Consider the following 22,033-nt stretch of genomic DNA (forward strand, 5'->3'; position numbering starts at 1 on the left):
GCACTGAGGTATTCGTGAAAAAGAACCTTTCTTTTTGCTCTCAATTCAGTAATACAGAGTAAAATGGATAATAGGCTCGTGTGAGTCCTGCTTTTGTACTGCCTCACTGTACATCCCCACTCAGGCAATACAGTGACTGACAGGGTACTTGCCTAACAACAGATTAAGGAGAGAAAAGCGACTGGTTGAAACGCGACAATATTTAGCCACTTATAATTTCGAGGCTGGAGACAGAACTCTCAGCCTGTTCATTCTGACAAACAAAAATCAATTCAAGTAATTCAAACTTGTTCGTGGATTATTTCTTCAGTCCGTGAAATGAAAAAAAAACTTTTTTTTTCATTTCTCGATGTGAAATAAGAAACGTATTTATAATTGAGACAACCCTAGACTGAAGATGCTTTTTTGGAGCTGACTAGAAATTAACATACTGGTAATGACGCGAGTACAGTCAGTAATTCCATCAGGAGCTTTCTACAGAGCAAGCTGAACAGTGTTACACTTAGAATTATTACAGTGCCGCCCAGGTAATCAGGCGTGATAGCATTTCCAACTTCCCTCTTACAGATTCTGTATTTCACCAAATGTGCCACTATCCCTGAGCAGCACCATAAGCATAGTTTTAAAAAAAACCAAAACATTTGTACCCCTCACTTTTTCTCAGTCTCTCTCTCTCTCTCCGAATAGAATATGTGCAGCCACTTGGAATAGTTATTTACAGTATTTGAGAGTTCACAAACTTCAACGACAAAAATAAACGCCTTATACAATAATCACCGCCTCAAACGACGACCCAGAAAATTAAACACAAACCCGTGAAAACAGTACTCATAGAAAAAGGACTTGGAAAATAAATCTCACAGTCCTGACCTTATTGCCAAAAGTGGAGCTAAACAAGATACAATTGCAGGACAAAAAAATAGATCTATTTCTGATCATTACTTTTCCGCTCCTTTTAGACAGTAACATTTATAACAGAAACAGTCTTTCCCCCGTTGCCCTGTTTCACTGACTTTAGGCAGTAGTCTTCCCATTAGGAGACACCAGTTCCATCCCTCCCAACACCTCTTTTTGTCTTATTCCTCACTTCTGTTTCTGTTGTTTTAGCTGAGTCACACCGCACCACTCCCCTTCCCTTTCCCCCTCCAAACACCAACACCAGCCCCTCCCTCCCATCACTACCCCTCCTTAAACTTTTACAAGTCTTCAGAATTTGTAAAATCTGGGACGGGGGGGGGAGGGGGGGTAGGGCTCTTGTGAACGGAAAACAGGGCTCTTTCCCAGTCAAAATGACACACACACACACACACACACAAAGTTTAAAGAGATTACATTGCTGATTAATGTATCATATACAGTCTAAGAACTACATAACTAAGCCATAACACAAATAGCAGGAAAAAAATAATATTTGTGATTCAAATAAATTTCAAAATAAATCAAGAAACACTAAAAAGACTATTATTAATCATTTAAAATGCCATATTCTTTTTATCTTAAGGTTATTATAATACAGTAGATCACTGAGATGATGCAATTTAATTTCTTTCATTAAAAAAAAACACCATTAGTCCACAGACTACCACCTCCAGTTTTCTTTGCTCAGTGATGATGTAGTGCCTGCTTGTGAGTATTTTGTTAAAAGTTTTCTTCTTCGCTTTAATGGCATCACCTGAATATGGGACCAGTCAGAAAGTTCGGCCGGTCTCGCAAGGTGCTCCTGATAAACTCTGAGGGGGCGAGGGTGAGGTGAGGAAGAGGGGGACAGGATGGGAGAGAGAAGAGCAGAATTATGTTAACTCACAGTACCGGACGTGCTACTTAAACAACAGCAAGAACTAGACACGACACTACACAAGACAAGGAAACCAAACGCAATGGAGGATGTATGGGACTTTGGGAAGAAGGGGTAGACTGTATTTTGCACAGAATGCTACATGAGTAACCGAGAGGGAAAGAATACTGTAAAAAAGCAAGTCAAGATACACTCAGTGGGTCTGAGATATTTTCTAATCAGCCTCTTTAAGGATATTATTGTACACCTCTGGAGTAGGCAGGTCTTTAAATTAGATTAGACTTAGATTAGACTTACAGTGTAGAAACGGCCCTTCGGCCCAACAAGTCCACACCGACCCGCCGAAGTGCAACCCACCCATACCCCTACATTTACCCCTTACCTAACACTACAGGCAATTTAGCATGGCCAATTCACCTGACCCGCACATCTTTGGACTGTGGGAGGAAACCGGAGCACCCGGAGGAAACCCACGCAGACACGGGGAGAACGTGCAAACTCCACACAGTCAGTCGCCTGAGGCGGGAATTGAACCCGGGTGTCAGGCGCTGTGAGGCAGCAGTGCTAACCACTATGCCACCGTGCCACCCACAAATTAGATTCCCCTACAGTGTGGCAACAGGCCCTTCGGCCCAACAAGTCCACACCAACCCTCCGAAGAGTAATCCTTGAAAATCCATTTCCCTCTGACTAATGCACCTAATACTACGGGCAACTTAGCATGGCCAATTCACCTGACCTGCACGTCTTTGGACTGTGGGAGGAAACCCATGCCGACACAGGGAGAATGTGCAAACCCCACACAGACAGTCACCCGAGGCTGGAATTGAACCTGGGTCCCTAATACTGTGAGGCAGCAGTGCTAACCACTGAGCCACCGTGCCATGACTTGAATCCAGGCCTTCTAGCAAAGAGGGAGAGACACTACACTGCGTCACGACACCCCCAACCCTCCAGAGTCTGATTTGATTTTTCCAACCAACCTGTTCTGAAATGTTATTACACATCTCTGGAGCTGGTGGGACTTGAACACGGGTCACTTGGTCCAGGGATAGGGACATTATCAGGCACTGCAAGAGGCCCCTCAGTGGGTCTGATGTTTGACCTCTCAATTCTTGCCAGCTGAGCCTCATAGTCGACCCTCATTGTTGCCCTCGTTTTTGGGTCAATGAATATCTCTAACCATGAGAAAACTGACATCCAAGTTCAAAATGGCCTGGAGTTGCCTCATTGGCTCCCCCACTGGTAATGTAGTGTCATGACGATTCCTTACTTGCAAATCTCCTCTGCTGTTCTGTGCCTTCCTACCTACCCTCCATAACATGAGGCACTACCATCTGTCAGGGACCAGATTAATAGCTCACCAGCATGGTCCAGGTCTGACATGTGATTTCCTACTTGCTCTTGATGGTGGGGTGGAAGGGTTGAAAATCTTATTGTAGCTACCCATCATCTCCCCAACTCTGTGACTGAGACCTATAGTGGGTTTGCTTAAGCATTTGTTCTTCGGGGCATCACTGTAGACCAGACCAGGTAAGCATGGCCGATTTCTTTCCCTGAAGGGCATTAGTGAACCAGTTGGGGTTTTTTTGTAACAATTAGCAATGGTTACATGGTCACCATTAAGCCAACTTTTAATTCCAGAATTTTCAAAATTGAATTCAAATTTCACCATCTGCCACCGTGTGATTTGAATCCATGACTCCACTGAACATTATTCTGGGATTGCTGCATTATTAAGTAAAAAATGAGGTCTGCAGATGCTGGAGATCACAGCTGAAAATGTGTTGCTGGTCAAAGCACAGCAGGCCAGGCAGCATCTCAGGAATAGAGAATTCGACGTTTCGAGCATAAGCCCTTCATCAGGAATGAGAGAGTAGCCAAGCAGGCTAAGATAAAAGGTAGTGAGGAGGGACTTGGGGGAGGGGCGATGGAGGGATCCCACCTCCATCGCCCCTCCCCCAAGTCCCTCCTCCCTACCTTTTATCTTAGCCTGCTTGGCTACTCTCTCTCATTCCTGATGAAGGGCTTATGCTCGAAACGTCGAATTCTCTATTCCTGAGATGCTGCCTGGCCTGCTGTGCTTTGACCAGCAACACATTTTCAGCTTGCTGCATTATTAGTCCAGCGACAAAGCCACAACATTACCTCCTTGCCTGTGTGGGTGAGCATGGATGGGAACTTCTGCAATTCATCCCACCCCCATCACATTTTCCTCCCCTTTACAAATCCTGTTTGTTGACTTGATGTAACACCCCATTTCCCTTTGGCAGTTTATCTGTCTGGAATTTTTATCTGCAGACAATCTGGGTGAAGAGTGAGTGGCAAGGAGCCAAAGTTTGGAATACAATTAATATACTGAGCATTGTGCTTTCATTATACAAATAATGTAACAGCATTAATTATTTTCTATTCTGCATGTCTTCCTGATAAGTTTAATGTGTAACTGTTTTACACAAATCCAGTATAAATGAAGGCAATTTCAGTTTGATAGGTAGCCAATGGTTCCTTCCCCCACATATTTTGATCCTGTGTTGACATTGTGTAACACCAGTGTGTGAATATATTGCTTTGGTCTAATACTTTTGTCCCTTATTGTGACAGAGTCATTTTAAATAATTTGATAGACACCTCGACTAAATTAAGGAAAGTGAATATGTTTAATTGGGGAGCACTTTCTAAGAAGAAGTACAGGTTCGATAGGCCAAATGGTCTTCCTTCGGTGCTGTAGTTTTCTTTGTTCTCATATGCCCTTAACTCCTGGCATTATTGCAAGATCCTTGTTATATTTTGACGGTGCAGCATTTCAATCTTTCAATGGTCTCCTGTTAAATACAGTACAGTTGGAGTCCCTCTGATTGAGAAGTAGATTAGCCTTTCTTTGTAGCTTCTGCCACCCAGAAATGTAAACGTTAAGCATTTCCCAGTATGGGGTTGCAGCTTCAAATTCAGGGCAATAGTCCTGCATTCAGCTGGCAAAACTGGGGCCTGGGTTCAGTTGGGGTCTGGGTTCAGTGGGGCCTGGGTTCAGTTGGGGCCTGGGTTCAGTTGGGGCCTGGGTTCAGTGGGGCCTGGGTTCAGTTGGGGCCTGGGTGCAGTTGGGGCCTGGGTGCAGTTGGGGCCTGGGTTCAGTGGGGCCTGGGTTCAGTTGGGGCCTGGGTTCAGTGGGGCCTGGGTTCAGTTGGGGACTGGGTTCAGTTGGGGTCTGGGGTCAGTTGGGGTCTGGGGTCAGTTGGGGTCTGGGTTCAGGTGGGGCCTGGGTTCAGTGGGACCTGGGTTCAGTGGGGCCTGGGTTCAGTGGGGCCTGGGTTCAGTTGGGGCCTGGGTTCAGTTGGGGCCTGGGTTCAGTTGGGGCCTGGGTTCAGTTGGGGCCTGGGTTCAGTGGGCCCTGGGTTCAGTTGGGCCTGGGTTCAGTTGGGCCTGGGTTCAGTTGGGCCAGATAAGCTTTTGGGTAACCTTCCATATCGCAGCCTCCGCCACTAGCACTCTGGGAATCCCAGAGCATGGTTACCCGGGATGGCAAAGACTGGACTACACGATCGATGACGGCCATGAATTTGGATTTTCTTCACAAATGTGTTTCGCAGGAGGAGGCAAGTGTGGCTCTTTGGAATGGAGAAACGGGCTTCAATCTGGGAAATTAAACCAAGTGGAAGACAAAACTTAGTCCATCTCAGCCTGTGGTACAGAAGGTACAGTGTGGGAGGTACAGAAATTCACCATGGCAACCAGAAGCTCGACTTGGACTGATCTGTGAGCTTTTATGAGACTTGGACTAGGGCTGCGCAACCACACAGTAAAAGCAAAGCAAGCATCTTAACTGGCAAGCCAAAAGGGCATGCACTTGGTCAAGTTAGAACACAGACATGAGCACAGACCGAGCTGGGAAATTGAAGGATGCCTCTCTGATCAAGGCTGGCCATTGACAGTAGCATAGCGGCAAATTACTGAGGATGCTGAATCTGTACTGAAAAGAAAGAAATGCTGGAAGTCACAGCTAACATTTCAAGTCTAGATGGCTCCTTCACCTGATTAGCTCGCTCTCTCTCCATGGATGCTGCCTGACCTGCTGTGGTGTCTAGCATTTTCTGTTTTGGATTGTCATGTGGTGTGCTCAGAGCTGGAGTGTCCACTGCTGGACAGCACTGAGCCCCGGTGCCGTGCAAACGCGGAGGTGAGGACTTAGTGGTATTGTCGCTCGTTGGTTAATCCAGAAATCTTCGGCAGACCTGGGTTCGAATCTTATCACGGCAGATGGTGGAATTTGAATTCAATAAAAAGCTGGAACCAAAAATCTAAGGATAGCCATGTAACCATTGTCAATTGTCATACAGACCCATCTGGTTCACTAATGGGCATTAGGGAATAACACTTGCTGTGTTTTAGGATGGGCCAGAAATGCTGGTTTGGCCAAAGATGCACACAGCCTGTAAGTGAATAAAACAAAGAAAAACTAGGCCAGATCGTAAGGAGGAGGAGCAAAATGGGTCTGATATTAAGGTCTGATGAAGGGCTTATGCCCGAAACGTCGAATTTCCTGTTCCTTAGATGCTGCCTGACCTGCAGCGCTTTTCCAGCAACACATTTTCAGCTCTGATCTCCAGCATCTGCAGACCTCACTTTTTCCTCTGATATTAATAGCCAGGACACTGGCAGAAAGGCCAATGCATTAATAGGGGATATGACAGAACATGACAGGCATTGAGTGGATTCCAAAGACATGTTGGCTTCTGTGAGACTATTCCATTCTAAGGCTGTGAAAACACACGGTTGCTTGTTATTCCATAGATAATGCAACATAGAGAAGAAAAAATTGGTTGCTTATTGTTACAATGAGGTGAGAATTCAATCTGGATCAGCAGCGCGGGACAATTTCCTCATATTATTTAAGCATTTTGCAAAGTCTAAAAGATGGGGCAGGCATCACCTTGCTGGACTTCTGTGCACTCTACTAATTGGGGCTGGTTAGTTGAGTTAGCTGGATGGCTTGTTTATAGCACAGAATAACACCAACAGCACAGGTTCAATTCCCACACTAGCTCAGGTTACCATGAGGATTCAACTTCACCCCTTGCCTGAGGCCTAGTGACCATCACCCATTTGAACAAAGAGAGCAGCCCTATGATATGGTAGGATTCAGACAACTTTATCTGAATCAATTGCAAATACAGGACTTGCATAAATTGGGAGTCTAGGAATTTGATGGCCTGAGCTTGGCTTTCCATCGATTGATTCCCAACTATTTGATTTTCCAAGAGTGCAAAAGCGAATGGAGTCTCTGGAAGATCCACTCTAAAAATGTACAGTAAGTATGGGAAACCATTTCCTGCTCACCAGTATTTTTCCACATTGTTTACACCCTCACTGGTCTTTGGGAGCCTGATCCATGTCTTACACCAATAATGCTCAGTCCCACAAGTCAAAGATTTTGGCTCGAATATGCTGCTACTTAGTGTCATTATCACACAGAAGGAACCATTCAGCCCATGATGGCTCTTTGTAAAGGAATCCAGTCAGTCCCATACCCCCACTTCACCCTCACATCCCAATGTTACTTTGGAACGCTCATCCGATTTCTTTTGGAAATCAACGATTGACCTGGTAAGGATAAGAGATTTCCTTCCTGAGTAGGGAAATTAAAAAAAAATTATTCATGGGATGGAGGCATCGTTGGCGGGGCCAGCATTTATTGCCCATCCCTAGTTGCTCTTGAGAAGGTGGGGGTGAGCTACCATCTTGAACTGCTGCAATCCACCTGCTGTGGGTTGACCCACAATGCCCTTAGGGAGGGAATTCCAGGATATTGACCCAGTCACAGTGAAGGAACACCTATATATTTCTAAGTCAGGATAGTGGGTGGCTTGCAGGGGATGGTGGCTTTCCCATGTATCTGCTGACCTTGTCCTTCCAGGTGGAAGTGGTCATAGGTTTGGAAGGTGATGTCAAAAGATCTTTGGTGAATTTCTGCAGTGCATCTTCCCTAGATAATACACACTGTTGTGACTGACTGTCGGTGGTGGAGGGAATGGATGCTTGAGGATGTAGTATCAATCAAGTGGGCTGCTTTGTCCTGGATGGTGTCAAGCTTATTGAGTGTTGTTGGGGCTGCACCCATCCAGGGAAGTGGGGAGTATTCCATCACAGTTTTTGTGCCTTGTCGATGATAGACAGGCTTTGGGGAGTAGGAGATGAATTATTTGCCACTGTATACCTAGCCCCTGACCTGCTCTTAGGCCACTGTGCTTAGTGGTCAGTTCAGTTGAATTTCTGGTCAATGGTAACCCCAAGGATGTTGATACTGGGAGATTCAGTGATAGTCACACCATTGAATGTCAAGGGACGGTGGTTAGTTTGTCTCTTGTTGGTGATGGTCATACCCTGGCATTTGTGTGGCGCAAATGTTCCTTGTCACTTGTCAGCCCAAGCCTGGATGTTGTCCAAGTTTTTACTTGGTTTGGAAATGGACTGTTCTTGTCTCTGAGGAGTTGTGAATGGTGATGAACATTGTGCAATCATCAGTGAACGTTCCCACTTCGGACCTTATGATGGAGGGAAGGCTTTTGATGAAGCAGCTGAAGATGGTTGAGCCGAGGACACTACCCTGAGGAACTCCTGCTGAGATTTCCTGGTGCGGGGATAACTGACCTCCAACAACCACGACCATCTGTGCCAGGTATGATTCCAACTAATGGAAAGTTTGCCCTCTGATACCCACTGTTTTCAATTTTGCTGGTTAACACCTCATTATCAGGTATGCCTGGTGCTGCTCCTGGCACACTCTCCTACACTCTCCATTGAACCAGGGCTGATGCCCTGGCTTGATGTAATGGGTGAATGGGGGATATGCCGGGTCATGAGATCTATTGATTGTATTGTGTAGAATTCTGCTGCTGTTAATAGCCCACAGCGCCTCATGGATGACCAGGCTTGAGTTGCCATTTCTGTTCAAGATCTGTCCCATTTAGGACAGTAATAGTGCCACACAACACGATGGAGGTTATTCTCAATGTGAAGGTGGGACTTTGTCTTCACAAGGACTGTGCAGTGGTCACTCTCACCAATAGTGTCATGGACAGATGCATCTGCAGCTAACAAATTGGTAAGGATGAAGTTGAGTATATTTTTCCCTCATGTTAGTACCCTCACCACCTGCCACAGATCCAGTCTTGCAGCTAGGTCCTTTAGGACCTGACCAGCTTGATCAGTAGTCCTGCTGCCCAGCCACACTTGATGGTGGATACTGAAATCCCCCACCCAGAATAGGTACTGAGCCCTTGTCACCCTCAGTGCTTCCTCCAAGTGTTGTTCAACATGGAGGAGTACTGATACATCAGCCGAGGGAGGGCGGTATGTGATAATCAGCAGGAGGTTTCCTTGCCCATGTTTAACCTGAAGCCCCAAGACTTTATGGAGTCTGGAGCCAATGTTGAAGAATCCCAGGGCAACTCCCTTCCTGCTGTATCCCACTGTGCCACCACCTCTGTTGGGTCTTCCTGCCGGTGGGACAGGACATATCCAGGTTTGGTGATGGTATGGTCTGGGTTAGTGTCTGTAAGGTATGCTTCCATGAGTATGACTATGTCAGGCTGTTGCTTGACTCGTCTGTGAGACAGCTCTCCCAGTTTCGGCATAACCCCCCCAAATAGGTGAAAGTGGGTTCTGCAGATGCTGGAGATTAGAAGCAAGATTGAAGTAGTGCTGGAAAAGCACAGCAGGTCAGGCAGCATCCGAAGAGCAGAAAAGTCGACATTTCAGGAATTCCTGATGAAGGGCTTATGCCCGAAACGTCAATTTTCCTGCTCCTCGGATGCTGCCTGACCTGCTGTGCTTTTCCAGCACTACTCTAATCTTGACTAGCCCCCGAATGTTAGTAAGGAAGACTTTGCAGGGTTGACGAGGCTATTTCTGCAGTAGTCTTTTCTGGTGTCTAGGTCATTGCCAGATGGTCTGAGCAGTTTCATTTCTTTGAGACTTAGTGGCAATTGATACAACTGAGTGGCTCGCTCGGCCATTACAGAGGGCCGTTGAAAGTTGACTATGTTGTTGTGGGTCTGGAGTCACATGTAGGCCAGACCAGGTAAGGATGGGGGATTTCCTTCTCTAAAGGCAGTAATGAACCAGATGGGTTATTCCAACAATCGTTTCATGGTCATCAGCCAAATCATAATTCCAGATTTCTTTTTAAATTAAACGAAAATTCCATCAGTCCTGGCAGGATTCAAACTCAGATCCCCCAGAGCACCAGCTGAGTTTCTAGATTACTAACTTAGCGACGATACCACTAGACCATTGCCTCCCCTAAGCAGGAGTGTGCCTACAGAGCATTGAAGGTGGATGGTGGGTGAAAATTTCTTCCCATTTTGTAGTCTGTATGGAAGATATCTTTGAACCTTGACAATGGCCTTTTGACCTTCTCAATGTCCTTTGACCTTGGGACCATCTCCCCATCATCAAAAGAAAGCATGGATAAAATTGAAGGGCTTTCTTATGCCAGTGTTTTAGGACAAGATAGTGCGTGTTCACCGGTACAACTAGGCAACTTCCAGCACCTTCAATACATGGACCCGGACACAAAACTGGTCCTTGCATTAAAAATAAATGATGTTTATGTCAGTCATCGAAATGAGAGAAAGGAAAAGCAGAGAGCAATGAAAACATAAAGGTGCTGGAGAAACTCAGCAGGTCTGGCAGCACATGAGAAGAGAGAAGCACAGTTAACATTTCAAGTCTGACAATGGCTCTCGCTGCACGGATGCTGCCAGACCTGCTGAGTTTTTCCAGTACTCTCTGTGTTTGTTTCAGATTTCCAGAGTTCGCAGTGTTTTGTTTTCAGCCAATCAGAGACAAGTGGTCTTGACCTGGAGTGAGGTACGACATCAGGTATAAGCTCTTGGGGGCAGCTAGCTCAGTTGGCTGGATGGCTGATCAGTGATGCTAAAGTGTGGGTTCAATTCATGCACCAGTTGAGGTTACCATGATGGATTCTCCCCTCACCTGGTACCTACTGCTGCTCAGGTTAAACAACCACCAGTCATCCCTCTCTAATGAGAGAGCAGTCCTCTGGCCTGGTAAGTGACTTTACCTTTTTATATGAGCTGTTTCTGGTGGTGTTGCTGCTGGGATAAGTTTGACTCAGGACACTGCAGAGATTACTTCTTTAATACAGCATCAAGGGATTGTGAACGTCAATAGTGTCTCCTCCCTCAATGTTCAATCACTATGATTTTGTTTATTCATAGAATCCTTACAGTGTGGAAGCAGGCCCATCGAGTCCATACTACCCCTCCAAAGAGTATCCCACCCAAACCCAACCCCTATCCTATCCTGTAACCCTGTATTTCCCATGGATAAACTAATCCACTTGGCCTGCACATCCCTGGACACTATGGAGAATTTAGTATGGCCAATCTGCCTAACCTGCACATCCCTGGACACTACGAGACAACTTAGCATGCCCAATCCACTCAGCCTGCACATCCCTGGACACTAAGGGACAACTTAGCATGGTCAACCTGCCTAACCTGCACATCTTTGGGCTGTGGGAGGAAACTGGAGCACCCAGAGGAAACCCACCAGACACGGGAAGAATGTGCAAACTCCACACAGACAGTCGCCCGAGATGGAATCAAATTATCACACATCAGTCCGTCGTTGTTTGCTAGTCAAGGTGAGATGCGCCAAATTGGACCGTAAGTATAGAGCTGTGGACTTCTCAATGGGTACCAAGGATGCCAAACGGACCATTCTCAGTCCCCATACTGTCCTGGCCAAAGGGTGCCACACTGCCTGTGCACAAATCTGTCTCGTGCGTGTGTGGCTGTGCAAAAACAAAATTTTAAGGGGCCGTATGTAAATAAAGCGCTCGCCAACTGCAGAAAACGTTGTGCCCAGGCCAGCATCTATCCCTCAAGAGGTTCAGCCCCACTGCTGCCTGAACAAGCTTTGTGCAAATTGGCTGTCTTATTTCCTGTAGTGCATCGGTGACTACACTTCAACGGTGCCTCTCCATTGTCTCTATTGGGAGGTTCGCAATGTGCTACATCAATGCAAGCATTGCTGTCCTTTCCCAAAGAGAAAATATCTACTGCCCAGGTGCTATCCACACCCAGATAGAAAGAGAGAGAGAGAGAGAGAGAGAGAGAGAGAGGAGACAGAGAGAGCAGGGATTTGGATCACTAACCTATCACTAACCAAGGCCCTTGCTGCATTCTGCCCTCAGATCGTGTCTCAGTGGAAAAGCAGTCATTAGGTAAATGAGGGTTACAAGGAAGGATGGAAATGTGGGGGGGTGTGTGCTGATGGATTAGCTACCTTGGGAAAAGCAAAGGAGGGGAAATGGGATGGAATATATTACATATAGAGAAATAATATGCAATACCTCAAACCTGAGATGGTAACCAACCAACCACCTGTTTGCTTTCAATGGTATCCATTTGTGAATGCCGTCGCGATCAAGGGTCCCTAAAATTGTACAGTTATTATGTCTGTCAGTGCTTGATACAAATGCAAACAAGGAAACATGTCTCTTTCTCTTTACTTTCTTTAACCAAGAAAAAACTTGCAAACACCAAAAGTGATGATTTCGCTACAGGAAGTCACCTTGAATTGGGTCAATTAAGTGATGGCCTTCTCAGAATCATCTTCCTCCCTGACTGAATAGCCAGAAATAAGCCAGCAAAGTCTGAGGGGAATGAGGGAAACTCTCAAAAAGCTCAAAGAGTCAATGTGGGTTGGGAAGTTTCAACGGCCCAGTTTGTCAGCATCCATATTATCCCCGTCATTTGAACCATCTTCCTCCAACCCATTCAACTCTTTGCTTACTATTTGGGAAAGATGTTATTTTAAGTAGAACTCTACACCAACTCATCAGGTAATGCAACAGATGTAATACATTTGGCCTCTTCAGTTACAGATACTCTGTTATCTAAAGGGAGGCAGGTATGTAAATCAGTTTTTACAGACAACTTCTCACAATAATCCAAGTAGTTAACAATTGCAACATTAAATTAGAAATAGATATCAATTTAAGTGTTGCTTTCTCACTATATACATCCTTAACAATCAGCATCTTTGTTATCGGGATCAGTGGCTCTTCGTGCCATAACTTGCTACTCTTTCTTTAAGGAAAGAGTATAGAGTATAATTTCTACATTCTGTTCCTATAACCTCACTATACTAGGGAGGTATACCTCTGTGCAAAGAGACCTTTATATTAGGGACTTGAACATCTGTGTTTTAGAGACTTGCATCTCTGTACACTGGAGACCTGAACATCTGAGCAGTAGGGACACAAACCCCTGTATATTAGGGACATACACCTCCAAATATTACAGACCCGAACCTTTGTATATTAAGGACCTGAACATCTGTACATTAGGGACCTGAACCTTTGTGTATTAGAGACCTGTATCACTGTATATTAGGGACCTGCAATTTTAAGGACCTGAATCTCTGTTTCAAGAGTAATAGAAGCAACAAATTATATTACACACAACTCATGTTTTGAAGCTCACATATATATTGGAAACATGGAATATCGGGATCTGGACCAGGAACATATTGTATTCGAATTGACCAGTTCTTCATTGCATCACAGTTTGGAGAGGCTGTCAATCCCCAGTCTACCCTGATCTGTTTTCCCAATTTGTATTCTCAGTTGTGATGACCAGTTGTGGGGTTATAGAATGGACCGACTTGTCCTGGTAAATGTATCCCTTTAAAACCATCAGCTTTTGGCCTGGTTCGTGGGGAGAGACGTTGGGTGGTGATTAATGAACTCTGGGCTTGCTGAGTTCAGTACTGATGGACAAGGCTGACTAGTCTTTCTGCCGTACACTGACTCCATCCTGCCCTATGTCCCACCCTAGTGACTAGGATCTTACATTGCTGTTGGGTGTCAAAAACCCTCCAATATTTGGGCAAAAGGTCCATTCTGCAGAGGCAGCCAATGTAGGCCATTTCAACCAAAGGAGCTCTTAGGTCTATCTCCGCCCTCCCCTTGGACATATGCACAATCCCCCCTGCACAGAACAGAAAGCAGAGTCTGGTGCCCAGCCCCACTGCTAAGCTGGCAAACCCAGCAAACAGCAGGAGTCCCCCTCCTCCAGGAAGCTCAGTGTTAAATCCTGCAGCCCAGCGTGGATTCAAAAAATCTCAGAAAGATTCTGGTGGTTTAACTCATCATGGGGATGAGATGGGAAGGGGCAGTGGGGAGGACACGGGCCTGAGTCAGAATCAATCTGTGGCAAGGGATGGGGGAGGGGATTGGGAAACAGCAGTTGCTGTTCCCCAGTCCCAGGAGGTGACCACACCATTTACAAAGCACTGATCCTGATAGGATGCAACTGGGAAATGAGCAGACATCAAATGTCACTCCATTCCTCCCGCACAGCTTTCAATGCTGGCAAAATGAATGGGCCGAAGGTCCTCTTGGAAAAGTGGGCAGAGGAATTTCAGACTCTCTGTCATAAACCGATGTACCATCGCATATCTTCGGGGTCACCACAGAGTGAGAGCCCAGTTGAGATACGCTGGGGTTTGGCAATGAGTTATCTTGCTCGGACTGACAGCCTCTCTTCAGGATTAATATGGGTTCATGCCAACACATCTAATATTTCAGCACAGCATCTTGACGCAAACACATAACAGTTAAAAGGCAAGTTTCAACTCCAAAGCTACAGCATTTCATTTCATTGGTCTATATTGGCTGGATCAAAATTCAATCGAATGGTTCTACGTTCTCCAGAGTCAAGATGCACAGAGGGTGGTCTCATTGGAAGGTGCGCCACACTTAAAGACCTTGATAGGGTAGCCATTGAAAAGGGCTGTTTCCCTTCACTGGTGAATTTAGAACTGGAACCGAAAATGAGGAGAAATTTCTTCACGAGGAATCTTTGAGATTGTGTGCCTCAGGGATTTTCACTCTTTTGACAATGTTCAAAGCCAAATTAGATGTTCAATTAAAGGGCATAGGGATAGGGAAAGGAAGATGTGTGAGGGCATAAAATCAGTCATTAAAGGCAGGGTGATCAGCTGGGGCTGTGTGGTTTACTGCTGCTGCTAAGTCCTCTGTTCACATTAGCAATGAAAACATTTAGGAAAGAAATATCAGCATTCACATCATGAGCTGACAGTTCCAGGTCAGGCTACTTCCTCATAAACCTCAGGGAGACTCATTCTGAACTGCAGCTTTATTTGAAGGATAATTTTGTTGAGGGATGGGATCAGAGAGGTTAGCTAATGGTATGATGACTGTGCATGAATGAGACTCTTGAGTAGACTTCATTGTCTATTTGTGTGAGAAATGACAGTAGCTACTGACTGCTGAGACAGCCGTGGGCTCGATGTAGAGCAGGGTAGCTCAAGACTTGGCAGAACTGCTTTCTGGCAAGATGTTTCAAACGGTTTTAGTTGGGTGGGAAAAGAGGTCATCACCGGGGGCCTACCGAGGGGAAGAGGGGAACTGTGGGATGCTGTCTTAGGTTGACTGAAAAGCTGAAATGGCTCCTAGTTCAACAGGAGACACGAAATGGGAAGTTCAGGAGTCTGAATTCAGAGGTCTCAGTTTGTGTGTGAGGGAAGCATGGAGAGGAAGGAGCTTGGAGGTGGTGATCAGTACCCCAGAGTAAGAGAAATGAAAATGAGACAGGACCTTGACTCCCTCATCATTTGATCCTGCTGTAAAACAGATGTGCACATGACATCAAAAAAGGCTGGGACAATGCCAGCTACTGGACATTGGTGCCTCTCCCCGGCCCTCCACCCTCGGTCGAACCATACCCAGCACGAGACACTGTAGGGGCAAATAGGCCACTGAAAGGGTAGAGAAGAAAGACCATACAAGGGAAGGGACAGAAACCATTTCTAGGTGAAGGCTAAACATCGCAGCCTCCACAGACCAACGCAAACACTGCCCACTAGGATCATCATTAAGGCAATCTTCCAGCCAGACATGCTGCACACAGTATCAGATCATTCATTAAACTAGCCTTAAGGAAAATGCAACAAAAGCATTTCTGTCTCTTGCCAATTCAAATTTTCCAAATTGTGTTGATGAAATATTACAGGGGATTTGGCCCATGACATAAACATACTCTTTTCAGATTGGATCGAGGATTGTGATTATTCCTGCATTTTTAATTACATCAGAAAAATCCCAATGTCCCCCTCTGCAACTACAACTTGAGAACCACAGTAACACTAAGCTCAAGCATCTCAATACCCATTCATACAACCCTGAAGCAGTTAATTAGAATGATCGTGGTGTAGATAACATGTCTGAGAGCCCAGATTTATTGTCTAGTAAACGTTTCCTGGTTTTCTTGATATGTTTGATGTCACTGTCCTATGGTAATGAATAACCTGTTGCAATATTGAAGATTTTCCTGGTCTTTTTGTGTGTAACATTCAATATACCTCGAGTTCTGTTGGATGTAATGTATAATATCCAGGATCCTGTTGACTACAATGTCTTTTGCTTTCCTGGGGCTGTTGTGGGTAACATTTTCATGCTCCCTCCCTCTCTTGTTGCATGTAATATTGTGGTATCTGTAGATCCTGTGCAATGGAATAAGCAGGGCACCCACGACCCCACCGAATATTCCAAATCTCGTTTTGCGTTTCATGGCCGGGACTCGGGCAGCAATTTTCAGACAGAAATATTTTTGTTTCACTTTTCTTTAAGCAAATGTTGCTAACCATGCATTTAATTAAAAAAAAACTGCAAGTTAAACAGCAAACATTCAGTATTAATTATTAGAGTTACTGAACCTTCTGGAGTGTGACATTGTGATTCACCCACAATAGGATGATGTGCCCTAACTGTACTTCGTGGACTTTTTCTTATATACCTGTACAGGACGCCTGTGCCATGGATATGAAAATTATTACTGTTACATGGCTTAACAGCTAAAGGACAAAATGTACGTAATGGAACTTTTAAAATCCACACACATACATCACTTATACTTTTCTGTTCAAAATAGCCCCATTTTCCACCCCCACCCCTTTCAAATGAACAATTTCCAATAAAGTTCACCTCTTTACACCAGACAAAATAAAAAGAATGAGAATGTGACAATGTCCATTTGCTCAGAAGACACAGATAACACACTCCAGATGAAAGCCAACCCAACCTCTGACCTGGGCGTCTGTGAGGTGGAGATTGGCCACCTCTGCGCTCTGATGGAGATGGATAACTGAGTCGCAAAGAGGGGTGGGCTGAGGGGACAATCGTTAGCACGAGGATCATCTCACTTCAGGGTGCGCTGCAAATTTAAGCAGCATTTCAGAGATATTAAAGGCTGCACTTGTGATTCTGTCAATCAGAAATCTTGGAGCTTTGAGCTCCTCGATGTAATCATTCTTGTATTAGATTGTCACCCAATTTAACCAAATACTTTAAAACGTCCTTGTTGACCCTCTCAGAAGAGCCTGGGGCCTCATGTCTCAAATATTGGGTAAGTTTATGACACTTGTAGATGACCACTGGCCTGTGGGGTTACCTATTGAAGGGAGAAGCCTTGGTCAGAGGTTAGGGTTGGATTGTCTCTCAGCTCTTTATGGTTTTAGTTTCAGACCAAATGCTTGTGTTAGGCCAGGGGTGGAAAACAAGTGCTAAGTAAAGAGACAAGAGAGAGAAAGTGAGAGAAGGGAAGGCAGTGGAGGGGTGAGGTGGATGGTGGAGAACAGAGAGGAGGGGTGAATCAAAACCTCACTTACCCCAATGCTGTGTCCAAAGCCAGAGCCGGGTTGGGGACTGGTGGCGCTCATGTAGTTACCGACACCAGAGTCTTGGCTGGCCGTACCATAGATATCAGCGACCGGGCCTGGACTGTTGGCTCCAGGGAATCCACCGGGTCGGGGTGGGTTGGTGCCTGCTGGGGAAGCGGGGGCGCCATAATTCGGTTGAGCACTGTAGCTATTCAGGACTGGTGTGTAGAGAATAGAGCTGGGTATAAGGCACGAGCAAGGCATGCACAAAATCAAAGCCAAACACTACGACAGCCTAAGGCCTCATTTTTCTAACACTCAATCCAAGGCCATGCGATAAGACAACAGCAGTACTTACGAGAGATAGATAGTCAGCTCATTACTACAGCTAGGAAGCTCAGAGGCACCCCGATCCACTTCCATCAACCATCCCCAAGTAACACAGTCATCCAACACAGAGAAGACCAAGAGGCACATGTTGAGACACCTTCCGTCACATCAGATCTGATGCTCATGCAGAAATAACAATCTCTAGATCAGGCCGTGTCGGGACAGCATTCACAACCCATGCAAACTACAAAGGAGCTAGAATTCTACCACACAGCATGTTAATAAAATGGCAGCTACAGTGAACGATATCCAGAGTCTAGACACAAAGAGCCGACAGTTCTAGGAAAGTCTAGGGCCTCGTGAGGAAACTGGTCATTTTGTAGGAGGGCTTGGATCAAGTGCAAAAACAAAATGAGGAGAGAAACACCCCACAGGAAAAACAAACTGTCACCATGGGGGCTCGGCAACAAAAAGGAGAAGAAATGATTATCCCAAAGTACTATCGAGAACACTGGGAGTGAAACTGGTCTTTGGAGAAAATATACAATTAGTCAAAGGTCTCTTGTGGTGCAGTGGTAGTGTCCGTAGCTCTGAGCTAGAGGATCTGGGTTCAAGTCCCACCTACTCCAAAAGTACGTCTGAACGAGTAGATTTAAAATATATAAATGAATATAAACTAATAGCAAATTGTCAGGCCAGTTTATAAGTCTGCAGGCACCACCCTATCAGCTCCCCTTCCATGCTCAAGTCGACAGTAAAGATCAGATGTGACAGTAAAACTGGGTACTGTTTGCAATTGCTAGAGACTAATTTCATCCCCTCCCACCTCTCAGTAACTCCCCCATTCCCCTCCACCCTGTCGATGGTAAAACAGCACTTGGCGATGTTCAAAAGGCTTCAGAATTTCCATCGTGGTGGACTCAGGTTTGGATGGTGTTTGTTTCAGGTTTGGATGGTGTTGGTTTGGTGATTGATGGGGCAGGTACAGCCACCACATCCTCAGACAAGTGGAAGTTTGGAATCACGGTGAGGTACATGGCCCTTTCTTTGAACGCAGCCTTTGAACACTGAGTTCCTGTTAATGGTCTTTCTTCTCAAAGTGAACCACTCTGGTTGACATTGTCACATGGTTTGTGGTTAACATGAGGGACAGCATCTCCTCACTGGAAGACCCCATGGGAAGGCAGTATGTGCATTTGGAAGCCACCTCCCTCATGTTTCCAAATTTCCGCTGTCAGTTAAAGCATTGCTTCTCAGATTTTAAGGTGGCCTGTCTCGGCTTGGGAAAGTCAGAAGTATCTGTTCAGAGTTGGGGCTTCAATTCATGGTGACGGCTTACACAAGAAGATAATTCTCTTACTATAACAACCGCAATGCAACAAAGTTGACCTTTTCCACTGGAGGTGGTGATGGGGGCAAAGGGGGAGAAAGCAAATCAAAGCAAAAGGGTCACGCCAGGATGGGGTGCTGGGATGAAGCGAGCTCTATAAGTGACAACTGACTGGTTTTTTTGTCACAACTCTGATCGCAACATCAGCGTTTTCCTGTAAAGGGAGAGGGTAATTTTGAGGGGCTTCTGTGGCGCAGTCCAAGTGTCCCTCCCTCTGGACCAGAAGGTCTAGATTCAATTCCCGCCTGCTCTGCAGATGTGCCACAACAGGTCGATTTGAGATACCTGTATATTAATTTTTCCACGGCAGTATCTCAAGATATCCATCTTCCGAGGCTGACTGTTAACTCTTACAAGTCTCTTCCAACTGTGAGGTTAGCTCCTCACTACAACCTGGCTACATCACATCTAAACCCACTTCGAGGACATGGACTTTCACAAAAGCGGGTGTTGCACGTGGTGTTGATGACATCATGGCAGCAAAGGAGGGTGAAAGGAAGCATCCAATCCAATGGAGCGTCTGACCCTTCAGAATGCCAGCTACCAACTTCAATGCCAAGGGAAGTGGAGGGGGAGTTTTTACCAAGTAGTGGTAGAACTATTAGACTCGGGGAGGTGGGGGAGACGTTGTCCACCCAACCCGGGCCACTTGCTTCAAAGTAAAGCTGGAAATAACGATTCCCGCTGAAGGACATTCCAAATTCCACTTACAGCGAAACCTGCATTAGACAGTCACCCTCCAGCCTGAACCAAGTCCGCAAGGGGGCTGGGGAGCCCTGAGTTAGTGTGGTGGGGGGGGAGGGGGGGGGTGGAAGATGGGGAAAGGAAGTGGAAAGGGGGGGGGAAGAATAATCAAGAAGATCAGATCTTTGTGCACAGTGCCATTGCCCACCCCCCTCCCCGGCCTCCCCACCCTCTTCCTCACAAGGACAGAGATCCTGACTGTGTGTCAGGGTGACAAACTAATTTCTAAGATGCAGGTTCCAATTTACTTACATTGCTTACCTGTCATTTTTACCAGTGGTTGTGGCCACGTTAGCAGGTGGCTGTTTAATCCGGGTGCAGACCCTATTTAATTAAATTAGAAATTTGTTGGTTCTCAGAAGAACTGGCTGCTTAAGACAGGTGACTTCAATCTAGGTGACCATTGGGACAGGTTTGACTGTACCCAGTACCACACCCAACCCACAACTCCCCCACCCCTCCTCATCCAATAATATCAATCACAACGTGTGCACATTTTGAGTTTAATGGGTCCACATCATCTCATTGAACCCTCCACCAATTATGAGAGAATCCCTACAGTGTGGAAACTGGCCATTTGGCCCATTAGGGTCCATACCGATTCTCTCTGAAGAGCTCCCTCCCAACCCAGCCCCCTACTCTATCAACCTGCATATCCCATGGTTGATCCACCCAGCCAGCACAACCCTGGACCAATCCACCCTAAATTGCACATAGTTGGACTGTGGGAGGAAACCGGAGCACCTGGAGCTAACCCATGCGGGGACGTGGGGGGTGGGTGGTGGGGGGTGAAATCATACAGACTCCACACAGACAGTCGCCCGAGGCTGGAATCGAACCCGGGTGACTGGCGCTGTGAGGCAGCAGTGCTAGCCACTGAGCCAGCGTGCCATCCTGTTATCCTTCAGCTAACCTGACTAGAGCGTGAAGCTCTGTAACCAACCTCTGATTCTGGACAGAGGGAAGGTTACACTTTTCTGAGGAACCCCGGCAACTTGGACCTCCCCTGTCTCCTCATCCTGCCTACCCCTCTGCACCCCAATAACTAACTTCCTAGGCTGCAAGCCCCTATTTAAAAAATGTCACCAAACTGCTCATAATATAAATTAAAGGTGGTTTTTGATAGGAACATAAGAAAACCTCTTAAGACTCTCTGAAACATGGCCAGCCTGCTCATGTTGTTCCCACTCTGTCACGTTGCAATACCAGGTCCCAACTATCTGTCCACCATAAGCCCAAGCCCAAACCCAAACCCAAACAGAATTAACCCACTGCCACATGTTACATCTCCCAGAACCCCTCCACCAGGTATGGGCCGTCAAGGACAGAACTACTTCAGCTGAACCCTGGGGAGGTCAGAGGCCTTTTTGGAGCAGAAAGAGGGCCTAGAGGTGGCGTTACAGGGGCAGAGTATTAACAATACTGTGAGACCATTATGCCCACTCACACCAGAGTGCTGGGAGCAGTGTCACTGCAGTGCATGCCAATGGGAGTCTCATTCCTTACTTAAGAAGAGGGACAGTTCAAGAAGATACACATTCCCTTTTGAAATCCTTACCAAAATTATGTGACAATGTCTGACAGAAACAACACTGGTATCAGTCAACTGTCCAACCCCATTCCTTGTAGTCCTGGATCACAGCGATTGTGCTACCTGATCACAGGATTTGGGCAATATCTCTTACCAAAACTGATGGAAGGCAGTGGGTGCTGTTGGTCAGTTCATGACCGAGGATAGTGTTGAATGTGTCATTTGGGTGTGTCATGGCAGTAAGAGTTCTTGGGTTTGTAAGCTGACAGGATCATCTATGATCATAATGAGTTGTGAGGAATTTCACAACTTAGCACAGTGAGATTTGCGCTCAACATCATCGATTTCAATTCACATAGGGTTTAGACCAGAACCATGTCAAAGGACAATACAGCAGATAGGTGGGAACCACCTGTAAGAATATATTTGTTCCTTTAATGTCACTGTTCCCAAATCCCAGAACTCCCCTTCAAAAAGCACTGTTGAGTGTCCCTACAGCACATGGACTGACAAGGGAAGTAGTGGAGGCTGA

At 46.0% G+C, this 22,033-nt stretch overlaps 1 protein-coding gene across 11 annotated transcripts in view; it reads right to left on the reverse strand.

Moving 5' to 3' along the window:
• Window positions 1–1,485: 1,485 nt before the first annotated feature.
• The window catches only part of msi2b (musashi RNA-binding protein 2b), a 556,019-nt gene continuing 535,471 nt past the window's right edge, over window positions 1,486–22,033 (reverse strand). For 5 of the 11 annotated variants that reach the window (XM_060848361.1, XM_060848365.1, XM_060848358.1 and 2 more), the window contains 4 exons: window positions 20,232–20,294; window positions 17,516–17,724; window positions 12,174–12,256; window positions 1,486–1,730 (listed from right to left, as the gene is read on the reverse strand). In XM_060848361.1, coding sequence (XP_060704344.1) covers window positions 12,215–12,256; window positions 17,516–17,724; window positions 20,232–20,294 — 314 coding nt within the window. In that variant the 3' untranslated portion in view covers window positions 1,486–1,730; window positions 12,174–12,214. The remainder of the gene's footprint in view (window positions 1,731–12,173; window positions 12,257–17,515; window positions 17,725–20,231; window positions 20,295–22,033) is intronic. The other 6 variants (XM_060848367.1, XM_060848364.1, XM_060848366.1 and 3 more) reach the window with 3 other exon arrangements.

This window comes from Hemiscyllium ocellatum, chromosome 31 (genome assembly GCF_020745735.1).
Source record: "Hemiscyllium ocellatum isolate sHemOce1 chromosome 31, sHemOce1.pat.X.cur, whole genome shotgun sequence".
Taxonomy (NCBI): domain Eukaryota; kingdom Metazoa; phylum Chordata; class Chondrichthyes; order Orectolobiformes; family Hemiscylliidae; genus Hemiscyllium; species Hemiscyllium ocellatum.